This window comes from Adiantum capillus-veneris, chromosome 26, assembly GCF_014529385.1.
Source record: "Adiantum capillus-veneris isolate H3 chromosome 26, ASM1452938v2, whole genome shotgun sequence".
Taxonomy (NCBI): Eukaryota; Viridiplantae; Streptophyta; class Polypodiopsida; order Polypodiales; family Pteridaceae; genus Adiantum; species Adiantum capillus-veneris.
The window spans coordinates 78,732,093-78,744,447 of NC_140956.1; the positions used below are offsets into that span (position 1 = coordinate 78,732,093).

Genomic DNA, 12,355 nt, shown 5'->3' on the forward strand with positions numbered 1-12,355 from the left:
GAAGAATACACTAAACATGCAAACAAACACTGTAGGAATCATAATGTCAAGGAAGAAAATTAGTTATCTCGAGAATTGAAAAGGGTAGGATTCAAAGTGTTGATACTCTCTCTTTTGTTAAAATTCTTCATGGCTTTTATAGACCATTTTGCATTTTATAAGTCATCAAGAATGCTTCATTTGGACTTGAGTTGCCTTCACTAGCACATACACCATACATTTCACACTAGTTTATTGAGACCATTTAAAGAACCCTTGCCATTGTGTGATCAACCACCATTGCTTGTTGACTTAAAAGAAAGACTTGTTCCTTACACCATAGTAGATAATGAGGGCCACCACTGCTCACATTAGCATAGTATATAATAAGTATCTTTTAATATTCAAAAGTACCCTCGAGAAAATGCCCCTTGGATGCCTATTTTTTGATCTTCTCTCCACTTCTCATCATTTAGTGGCTAGTTGATTTCTCTTATGAGCAACTGAGGTGATATCCTTGACGGGAGGGATGTTATGATTTTGTCCGCCTTCTGGATGCTTAGAAAATCATCATGATGGTGATTTTCAAGCTTTCCAAATCTAAACTCAAACTTACACACACACAATCAATCAACCATGACAATATACTAAGATAACAATTATTAGAAAGACGTTGACCAAATAAATAGCTTAAACACATAGGATCGAGAAAGAAGAAGATTGTGTACAAGAATGGCCTAAGCATAGTCCCCAAAGTGCACGGCACAAGTCTCTTTGCACTTGGGTATTTGGTTTTATTAAAAAGTAAACTTGTGTCAATTTTAAGCTCCTTATTACAAGCATGACATTCCCATCCACAAATTTACAAGAGGTGCTTTCCAAGAGCATTATTTCTAAATTAACTTATTCAAAGCTAAGATATTTCCAAACTAAATTATTGGGTGGCATGTGACTTGCAAGCCTAGACAAACATGAATGTGGTCTCATGATCGCTTGGACATTTTAGAACATGTTACGCGTGGGAGTTGTCCATGTGTGGATTGGGGCTCAGTGTAGTTGGAGTTGAATCTTTGAGGTCATGAGGGCTCCCCCCATAGTGGAGGGTCCTTAACGAGGTCCTTTCCAATGGAACGCACAACCCAAAGTTCTTGCATCAGCAAATCACAGAGTGAGCTACCATCAACAACAACAATGAAAGATCTAGCTCAGTTTAGCTTTAGCGAGCGAGTAGTAGTTGATTAAAAGGCAATCAATCGTCTAGGGTGGGTGGTTGGAGGACCCCCTAGCGAAGTTGCTGTAGAGAAATCCGGCGTGAAACGTTATAGCTGTGGAGAAACCTGGCATGAAATATTGCAGTGTGAGGGAGAGTATCGAGCTGCTTCAAAGGGTCCTGTGAAGGCACCCTTAGTGGGTCCTTTGGGGGCGCGGGCGCCGTCTAAAAAGATTTGGTTGGCATTAGGCTAGGTGGCATGTTTTCCCGCCCAACAAAGATGGATCGACGGCAAGAACACGTGCCACTTCGGACTCAAAAAGTGCGATGACACATCAGTGGAGAGGAGAAGGTGTGCACGTGGACCTCATCTATGGAAAGCTCTCGAACCTTTACAACCATGTCCTGCTAGGCTAATGCTATTGCACTCAGTTGCCATCCTGGTAGAACAATGGCGACTCTCTCGGGTGAATCTTTCTCTCTCTCTCTCACACACACACACACACACACACAACGGAATGCACCCACAATGAATTCGAAAGAAAGTGGAAGAGAGAGAGAGAGAGAGAGAGAGAGAGAGAGAGAGAGAGAGAGCTTGTCTTGCTGCAGGCAGCTCAACCTTAGAGGTGCGAGGTGGTTGTTTCTATCAACATCATCAACATGGGAAGTACAGTGCCGGAGGCACAAAGACAAGACCACTGCATTGCATTAGACCCCTGAGAGCGACAGTGTCCTATGAATCAACCGGGTCATCGTCGTCAAGATGGGCTGATTCTGCTCTTCCGTCACTAGTGGCAGGTGCTGTGCTTGGACTTCAGTTGTGGATTGCACCCCCGATCCAAGCTGTGGACGCCCTCAAAACTTGCACTTGCCTTCTCAAAGAATGCAGGTGTTGCTTTGTATTTTTTATTTCTTTTCAGTGTAGTTCAGGCTCCATGGTTAAGGATGTCATGTTTAGATTAATAAGCTGTGTGCGTGTAACTCTGTGTGTGTGTGTGTGTGTGTACATATAAATAAATAAATATAGTAAGTAAATAAATAAATGAATATTATCCATATATCCATATATTGTGTTTATGTAATTAAAAAAAAAAGATTGTATGAACATCTTGTAGAGGCGTAAGAAAATGGCCTATAAGACAAGGTCTTATATAGAAGTCAATAAATTGCAAAGTATCCAAATCTGCGTGTGTGTGTGTGTGTGTGTGTGTGTGTGTGTGTGTGTGCACGCACGCACGCGTGCTGGGTAGCCGATGTATTGGAAGGTTGCTTGGGTTAACATGATAGATGCAAAAAAAAAAAAGCTTCATCCAGATTCTAGTGGAAATGTTTGGTTGTAATGTAAGATACATTGGGAGGCCTCTGTAATAAGGACCCATTGAATCACCTCTAGATTGGTAATTTCCTGCCACTCCTGAAGATGTCTTTGTAATATGCCCTTTTGTCTTGGTTTATGGAGCAGTCAGTCATATAGACTTTGGCGTGCCTGCTGGGCAGAGTAGTAGTAGAGACTTGTCGGCTCACTGACGGACCCCCAAGAGTTCAAATCTTTACCCTCATAGGGACAAACATTCCTGATATTATTGATTTTATCTTCCTTTGCTCGATACACACACACACAGGATCTCAGTCACAGGGCGTCCTGGACAGTGTAATCGTTGCCACGAGATGGTGCACCTAACCACAGCATGTCCTATACAGTCTCGCCACAGACAGCACCAGTAGAGATCCTATCATCTCTACAGCAGCAGTAACACAGGCTGACCAGCGTGGTCCTTACCGTCACGAGAGACAGACCCTAGGCCTAGAGTCGTACATAGTGAGGTGGAGCTCCTACTAGACAAGGAGTGGCAGCCAATTGGCAGCACGCATTCGTTCCCGAGAGCCCTCCCCACAGCCCTCATAGGTGGATCGTAGCCATCCCGAGAGCTGTCTCAAGTTTTAGCTACACAACCTGCACCTTCACCTCTTCAATCCATTCCTTCACCTCCTAGCTCACCTCCACATGTTTGCCAAGGTATCCTCTTAGGCACATACAGAGCAGCTGTTACTAGACGATCAGGCATATTCTTATCAGGCACGTGCTTTTTTGATTGCTCCTTAGGTTTTGGTTCTGCCTTCTCTAGTCTCCCCCTTGAATGGGCTGAAAAAAATGCTGACAGAGGCATAGCCATACTTTCACCTCCTCCTCCAGTCGATTCTCCTCCATCCAGTGTTCTTCGTCCTATCCCCCCTGGATGGACAGTTTCTTGGGACATTGCCCCCCCCCGTCTTGGGGTATTGATAGAGCAGAGAGCAGTTAGAACAGTCAAGGACCTTTGCAGATTAGAGTGTATCTATCACACAGGCCTTAGGGAGCCACATCTCTAGGTAGCTAGATTCTTCTCATGCTGTCTTGCTTTGTCCTCTTCACAGGAGAGAAGCAATGTTTGTATCTTTCATACAGGCCTGAGGGAGCCACGCCTCTAGGTAGCTAAATTCTTCCCATGCTGTCTTGCTTTGTCCTCTTCATAGGAGAGAAGCAATGTTTGTACATCACCCCACACTATCACACATGACATAGTGGCTGTTAGACTCCAAGGCTGCTGAAATTCACACCGAGCAATTTCCTGCCTGCGCTGGAGCTGTGGAGTGGATTGATGTAGACAATTGCTATTGTGTTCCAACGATTCTGAAACTCTGGACCTCGTTACACCGCAAGCTTAGTATTGCTACTGCCATTTAACGCTTTGCACATAGGATAAATACCAATCTCCCGTTAGAGCATGACAGAGAGAGACATATATGTTTAGAGATATAGATAATTTGAAAAGACTAAGAGAGTCAGATTAGCTAATGAGAGAAGATTGAAAGAGTGACACGCTGGTGACCCAAAACGGCCAGGCCCCTTCATAGGAATTATTTATTCCTCTAGAAATTTACAACTGTATAGGCCGAAAATTCAGCATGGAATCATCGTGCATTTTGCTTCATGCAATCACTTCGGCAACACCTCCTTCGATGCCTTCCTTCCTCATCATAAGCTTGCATGAGAGAGAGAGAGAGAGAGAGAGAGAGAGAGAGAGAGAGTAGGAGAGAGTAGGACTTACGGGAGAGAGAAGTAACATGTAGAGCTTAATGGAAAGGAGAAGCAGTAGGTAGAGGGTAATGGTGTAAAGGCTTCTTGGAGTGACGTTGGGCTGAACGCTGGGGCTTCTGCTTCTTGCTATCGCTAGGAATCTGCAAGATAAAAAACGCTGGCTTATCTGGTCCAAAAACTCTAGGTGTTGCAGTCTCTTGCAAAACGCTAGGCCTTTGTGGAGTTCTGCTAAGAAGTTGCCTGTTGAGCAAGGTGCTTCTGCTGCCTCTTCTGCCAGAAAGTGCTAGCTTTGGTGTCCTTATATATTTCATTAGCAAAATTGCCCTACCTACTTTCCAACAAAAGTCACTTAAAAATAATAAGTAAAAAATGTCAAAAAATAGGGAAAGTAGGTCTATGCACTGTAAAAATGCTACTGATTGTTTTTGATTGGAGTTTGATGGTCATGCTGTGTGCAATCGGAGGATATGCATCTATTTTAAGTGTCTGGACATGCACGGTCTACGAACAGACTCACAAAAGTGCCATATCACTTCCTATTCTAGACTGACTTGATTGAACTGAAGCCTCGTCATGCTGTAGCTTGTCCACGGACACATAGGGTTGGATGTATCACGTGACAAACACATTCCATTTTGACGATCATGGTGGTGAGCTCAAGCTCTTGATAGGAGCTCATCTTTCAATTGAAATTTGGAGTTATCTGAACATTCACAATGCCACCTAGACGATCAGGAAGAGCGAGGAGACCTACCACATTATTCGTGGAGGAACAAGACCATATTAGCATAGTGGCTGAAAAAAGCAGTAACAAGACCATCAAGACCATTTTGACCAAGATTGTGCAAAAGGAATTTCATAACTGGAATGAGAAGCTTGAGACGACGCTGTGGGCTTATAAAACAGCTCACAAGATCACGACCGGGATGACTCCATTTCAAATGGTATATGGTACAAAGGCAATAGTGTCGATGGAGTTCGTTGTTTCCAGCCTCAGGATGGCCATTGAACATGACATGGATTTTAACTCAACACTGAAGAATAGGCTGGATAGGTTGCTTAAGCTGGATGAGATTTGAAACTGGCCCATAGGGCAGTAGACTTTAGCTTTCACCCGAATCCTTACTTGATAAACTTTACTTTAACTTTACGACACAGAGAAACTTCACGAGTAAACCTGTGACTAGAATTAACACTTCAAACAAAGCATGACTTGGGAGCTAGAGTGCTTCCAAGTAGACAACGACACCCTGTAGGCCCCAAAGATTGACGCCCCTTTGGTATACCTTTATTCTTATTAAATTTGGGAGAAAACCTGCAAATTCCTACGAGCTGTCCCGCTTTAACCGGGCTGAAAATGACCTACTCTAGCATGATTTCGGCAGCATAACCGCAGTAGGAGGCTTCATAGACAAAATCCCCATGCAAAAGGTGACTTTCTTGGCGCATTCGAGCTCTTTCCCAAACCTGTCGAGAATCTGCAGCACGCTGAATTCTCTGTTTACTGTCGTGAAAATGCACCAGAACACCTTTACGGTGATCCTCTAGCTTCGCGGAAGCTCTCGGGGTTATTAGGGATCAATTAGGGTCAAAACCTAAACTTGCAAAATACACGACAGACTGTACTTTACTGTTTCGGGCTCCGTTTTGCATGCCGGTTGCATCTGTAGCAAGCCCTCGAGCTCCCGCACCTATAGGGCTACTTGCCCTTTGAATCGGACGAGACTCCTCGCGTGAAAATCTCTCCGAGTTCACCTGTACTTGCGGGGGATTGACAATTAGCTAATCCAGTACCAAGAGGCTTTTGCCTTGGCAATCACGCATGAACCCACACAACTGTACATCCATATGAAAAGCCCTCGAGCGGGCATCACGTTTTTGTATTCAAAGGGGGGGAGGTGTGCACGAGAGCGGAATCATCGTGCTACATAAGACAAGGGAGAAGGCAAGCTTTCCATTAAAGCTATGATCACCTGTACCCACTACTCACACACACAATAGGCTCTGAATGAAGAAAATCAGCCTCTTCTCTCAATTTGGGCACCCCCTCTTCATGGTAGACTGGCAAATCGATCTGGTGCCTCTAAGTGTCCACTTTTGCCTCTTTTGAGTTAATTTTCCTAGTACCCACCAACTTGTAAGTGTCGCGTGGGGCCTAAATGACTTTGAACTGAGCCTAGACACCCTTTTACTGCTTGGATTTTAGTGCGGATTGGCCCGACCATCTTGTGGCGACTTGCCCTTCACTGTTGTGGGTGAAACTCAGCCGTCGGCCGTTTCACACTGGCCGTACAATGTTTGGCCATTCGTGATCTCAAAAAGAGGGTCCCAAAAATTAAAGGAAACAAACCAACAACGAAGGTTAGTGGTTGCCACAGCCTCTTGACAAGATTAGACAGAGGGCAAGACTGGAACAGGAAGTGGTTCAACAGGGAAGGAAGTATTGGCATGACAACAAGCTGAAGGTGAGGGAGTTTAAGAAAGGGGACTTGGTCTTGCTATAGTTAGGCTGACAGAAACCTAATCTAAAAATAACATGGTTAGGATCGTATGAGATAAATTGAGCATCCTCAAATGGCACTACTACTGCTTGGGGTCGATAATGGGGCCAAGATTAAGTTATATTGCTCTAGATCTGATGAACCTCCAACACCAGAAGAATAGGACAAGCAAGAGTCTCGAGTCTGAAGATCAGCCATTGGATCTGTTATTATCAGACCAGAAGTAGTTGGGACATATGAAGGGCAAGATGCTGGTGATGACATGAAGAATACCAGACATTAGAATCAGATTGGGGAGAATCTGAAGACATTTGAACCTTAAAGCGGTTACTGACAACGGTGCATTACAAAACAAATATTTTCAAGTATCCGGCCACTAATCATTAGGGGCAGGGACCAATGCATGGGGGACACATCATTCGTGGTGGGATTAACTTCAAGGCAGGAAAGGAGTGGAGCATTCACGGCTGGAATTAGGATTACGATGAGGAGAGTATGTGACCCTGCATTCATTCCTTCGACTCTTGCGCACATGGAGCCTTCACCTGCAGAGCTTCCTCCTGCATCCCCTTCACCTTCTCCATCTGCTGTCGCATCACCTTTTGCCTTCCCCAGCTGTTGCTGCGCATCCTGATACGCCTACTTACTGGTGGTTTGCATCATTGTCTTCATCAAGCTAATTCTCATTTTCGACATAGAGTTTGTCATAGAGCTCTGCCATGGGTAAATGAGGACAAGTGCTCTCTCAAGCCACGAAGGCCAGCATCGATGAGAAGGCAAGAGAACTTGAAGAGTTGCTCCAAGCAGTAGAAGAACAATATCTTGTGCTTCATCATAACATCAATAAGTATGTATTTCCGTAGAATGAGAGAGCTTTATTGAAGATATGGGGCATGGATGTGTGTTATGTCCCGCTCTTAGGAGAGGGGATCTAGCCCAGACACCGTCGGAATGGGCGTCCAGTGTTCGTGTGGACGTAGTGTGAACACGGCCAGTGTGGCCGGCCATTATTATAAAAGGGAGGCCAAGGCCTCATTTGCAGTTATGGACCCCCACTCGTAGAGTGTCAGTGGTTAGCCTGCGAGGCTCGGAGTGCGCGAGGTCACCTCGAGGAGGTGAGGCCGGGTGGTATGGGACGCTCGGTCTTACAGGTGCACACCTACGTCCTCGGACGCTGGCCTCAACACGGGGGAGCTGTCGGATGGTGGCTATGGTCGGGTGGTTCGTCTGACGCATGTCTGTAGGCGGTCCGTGTAGTCGGGAGATCCACTCCCTGCTTTTGTTTCATGGTATTGGAGCCGGCTTGGCTGCACGAAGGACCGTGTGAACACCTAGTTTAAGTCGGATAATCTTTATTTCATGAAATTTTTGATGAATTGGTTATTTAATTAATTGTTTTTCTTCTCATTAGCGTGGGTGCAGGTGGAATTTAATGTGTTTTTTGGCCGTGTTTTGATAAAAATCAGCAACTTGAATGGTGGGATCATTGATTTTCGATGAAAAGTCAGAGGACTGAACATCTTGCCTATCAAATTTTCAGAATATTTATGAAATTCATCATACTCTGTCTCTTATGTTTTTCTGTATGCAATAGCAACAGGAGAGAGAGAGAGAGAGGGAGAGAGAGAGTAACTCTCAACAACGCGAAGAGAGCGGGTCTCTCTGCAGGTAGCGAAGAGAGGGTGTGATCGAAGAGAGAGAGGGAGAGAGCCAGTGGCCCATGCGCAACAAAGGGGGGCTCCTTCTTGCGCAACAACAGCTAAACGTTGACGTGGAGCCTTGGTTCCACCCTGGCGGAGGCCTACGTGTGCTGGCCACGAGTGAGCACACGCTCTGCCTTTCGATTTCTCTCTCCACGCGTCAGTTGAAGCTTTCGCTGGCCCTCGATTTTTTCTTGCGCTACCTCTCCCTTTGCGTTGAGATTTATTTTGACGCTTTATTTTTTAAGTGTGGCCAAGACACCTTGAGTTTTTTAAAAGGGTGTGAAACTTGCACAATAAAAGAATCCACTTACAGAGACTTGAAAGTTTGCAGAGAGTGAAAAGTTTTAGTCTCCTGCTTCTCTCCCACCGCTTCTCGCTCTCATCTGTTCGCGCTCAAGCGCCCTTGCTGTCTGCACGCCTCTGTATGCTCCCGTTGATGCGGTCGAGCATGGAATTTCATCTTTTCGCGACGCAAAGAATTCTGAGTTCAGTCGAATTCTGATATTCCTCTTGGTTTTCCGCGATGGAGTCCTCGAGTTTTGATTTACTAGACGAGGGCACTCTAGGTAAGAAATTATTTTCTGTATTTTTACGTCATTTTCATGGAATATAAGCATTAATATTTGTCATCTCGAGAGCCTCAGCGTGGCCTTTTGATACTTGTATTTTACTCCCGAAAACACAGCTCAGTCGACGACTGTGATGTTTTCAGTGAGTAAATTTGAAAGATGACAATTGCCGATGCAAATTGCCGTTAATGTACGTCCACAGGTTGGACGAATCACTCAATTCTCTGGTGAGGAGAGAGAGTGTACACAGGTTGCAGTTAATAATTGGCTTCGCCAATGGAGAACTATGTTGATTTCCATGAAGAATCAGATGCACAAAGAATGCAGATGCTTCCTCGGTACTTGAAGGGTGCCGCACTCATCTGGTGGTGTAACATGACAGAAGAACCCACGACGTGGGTCGATTTTTGTGCGAAGTTCTTTGATCACTTCGCCAGAAGGGATCTGTTGAAGGCATATGCTAGGCTTCAGAGCTTGTCGCGATGAAAACAATGTCATTCGACCAATATACTACCGCTTTCAAGGAATATACTCCGAATATGCTGTCCACATGTATATCCTCCGACAGATGTCGAAGTTGTTGTGGCTAAGGCCACGATGCTTTACAAGATAAGAGAAGAAAGTAATATTGTACCCACCCATCCACTGGCATCCTTCTAGCAGTTAATATCCAAATTTTGGTGAGCTCATTTCAATTTGAAATCCATCATTTTGCGCATAGTTCATGCACTAACTGTATATTTGGAACCAAGGTGTTTGATAAGCACGATCTTCTCCGTTTCCCCGAGAAGATCCATGGTCACGACGTGACCGTAGACTATGTTCATTACTCTCTTGTTTTTGTTAAGCACGACATACCTCATGTATTCTGTGTCGCTTTGTAATCAGAATTCTGTAAATAATGGTTTTGCAATGCCAATTGTTATTGCTTTGGAAATGTATAAAGATACAAAGTCTTATGATGTTGACTTTTGTGTACCATTTGCTTGGTTTTATTTTTTAGTGCTTGGTACTTCTGTCATTGAATTTCGTAAAAATGCTTCATGTTCTTCTATTGAACTTGGGGATTCTGACGAATCCGACCTTATCCAAGAAATCATGACTGATTTCAAGGATGTTTTTCTTGATGATCTACCTTCTGGCTTGCCGCCTTCGAGAGGAGTAGATCATGGCATTGAGTTGGTGGTTGGTAGTCAGCCCTTCTCAAAGCAACCCTATCGGTTTAGTAAAACCGAGGAGGACGAGATTCAGTGGCAGAGCTGAAAGATTACCTTGATAGGGGTTTTGTTCGGCCAAGTAAATCCCCGTGGGGAGCGCGAGTGTTACTTTCTCGAAAGAAGAATAACACTATGCGCTTCTGCGTGGATTACAAAGGGTTGACTGTTAAGAATAAGTATCCGCTCCCGCACATGGACGATCTGATAGATCGGCTCCACGGAGTGTTGTATTTTACGAAGATAGACCTGCGATCAGGCTATCACCATATATGGATCAAACTGGAAGAGATTCCTAAGACAGGTTTCCATACGCGTTATGGTCACTATGAGTTTTTGGTCTTACCTTTAAATTTGACCAACTCTCCAGCTACGTTTCAGCAGATGATGAATGATCTATTGAGACCATTTTTAGGCAGCTTCGTTGTTGTACTTTTCGATGATATCTTGATCTACAACCGAAGTTTGTCTGAGCACCTAGCGCGTATACGTGCTGTTCTCGAAGTACTGAGAACTGAGAAGCTTTATGCTAAGGCTTCCAAGTGTGAATTTTTCAAGAAAGAGCTTTTGTACTTGGGTCACATCATTACTCGCGATGGAATTCGCGTTGACCCTGAAAAGTTGGATAAAGTGCGAAATTGACCCATTCTGAAGAATGTGCGCCAAGTAAAGTCCTTTTTAGGCTTTACTGGATTCTTTCACAAGTTTATGAAGGATTACTCTAAAGTTGCTGCTCCGCTTATGCAACTTCTAAAAGGAGGGGTGAAAGGGCCGAAGACTTCGGGTCCTCAGCGTAAAGGTAATCCCCCTATTGTCTGGAATGAGCGTCTCGACGAGAGCTTTCGGACACTTAAGTACTTGGTGACTACTGCGCCAATATTGCACATTGTGGATCCTAGCAAACCGTTTGTGGTTGAAATGGATGCTAGCGATTATGCCATTAGTGCGGCGTTATACCAGGATGGACATCCTGTTGCGTTTGAAAGTAAGAAACTTTCTGACGCTGAGATGCGTTATCCAACGTATGAGAAGGAGCTTTATGCTGTAGTCCACGCCTTGAGGAAATGGCGACACTACTTGTACGGCTCTCCGTAGTCTACGCCTTGAGGAAACGGCGACACTACTTGTACGGCTCTACGTTTGTTGCATGGACAGGTCATCACTCCTTGCGCTATATCTGTGATCAGGGTGATCTCAGAGGCCAAAGGCTAGATGGGTTGAGCTTATGCAAGAGTTTGACTTTGAGATCCGTTATAGAAAAGGATCCAGCAATCGAGTTGCCGATGCACTTAGCAGGATTCTTGAGGTTAATGCCTTGTCTATGGCTGAAATCTCGACGGATTTCTCTCTCCCTCCCCGAGGGTTATGCCGTTCCAATGGCCACTTTGGCAAGATATGGAACGCGATCGAAGCGTGGCATGACTCGCGTACCGGCTTGGGTGATCCGGAGACCCAAGTGAGTCTTGCTAGAGAGACGAGATAGCGACAATATTCCATTGAAGGTGGACTATTGTTCATAAATGAAAAAGTCTACATGCCGGAAATCGATGAGGTTCGACAAAGGATTTTGTGCGAATGCCACGATGTTCCTAGCACTAGGCACCCAAGCATTCAAAGAACTTTGGCTTTGGTCAAGTGATATTTCTATTGGCCAAGAATGCGCTCTTACATAGAGAGCTATGTGAAGAGATACGCTCGGTGTCAGGTCAATAAGGCAGAGCGCCTTAGGAAAGCTGGCCTGCTACATCCATTGGAAATCCCAGATACGAAGTGGCAGAGTATTTCCACGGACTTCATCGTTGGTTTGCCAAATACTAGTCGGGGCAATGACGCCATTTGGATTGTGGTCGATAGACTCACAAAAATGGTGAAGTTTATACCAACGAAGTCGACAATAAAAAGCCATGAGTTGGCGGTTTTATTTGTCGATCAGCTTTATAAGCTGTATGGTTTGCCAAAAGATATCGTCAGTGATCGAGATACTAAGTTCACTAGCCGATGGCGAGATGTGTTTGCTCATCTTCAGACGAAGTTGAGTATGTCGTCTTCTGACCATCCTGAGTCTGATGGACAAACTGAGAGGATGAATCAGACGTTAGA

At 44.7% G+C, this 12,355-nt stretch overlaps 1 protein-coding gene across 1 annotated transcript in view; it reads left to right on the forward strand.

The window, feature by feature from the left end:
• The first annotated feature begins 1,500 nt into the window (after positions 1-1,500).
• Positions 1,501-12,355, forward strand: part of NPQ1 (non-photochemical quenching 1) — a 65,672-nt gene continuing 54,817 nt past the window's right edge. The window contains exons 1-2 of the mRNA XM_086502301.1: positions 1,501-1,656; positions 1,799-2,078. Coding sequence (XP_086358427.1) covers positions 1,641-1,656; positions 1,799-2,078 — 296 coding nt within the window. The 5' untranslated portion in view covers positions 1,501-1,640. The remainder of the gene's footprint in view (positions 1,657-1,798; positions 2,079-12,355) is intronic.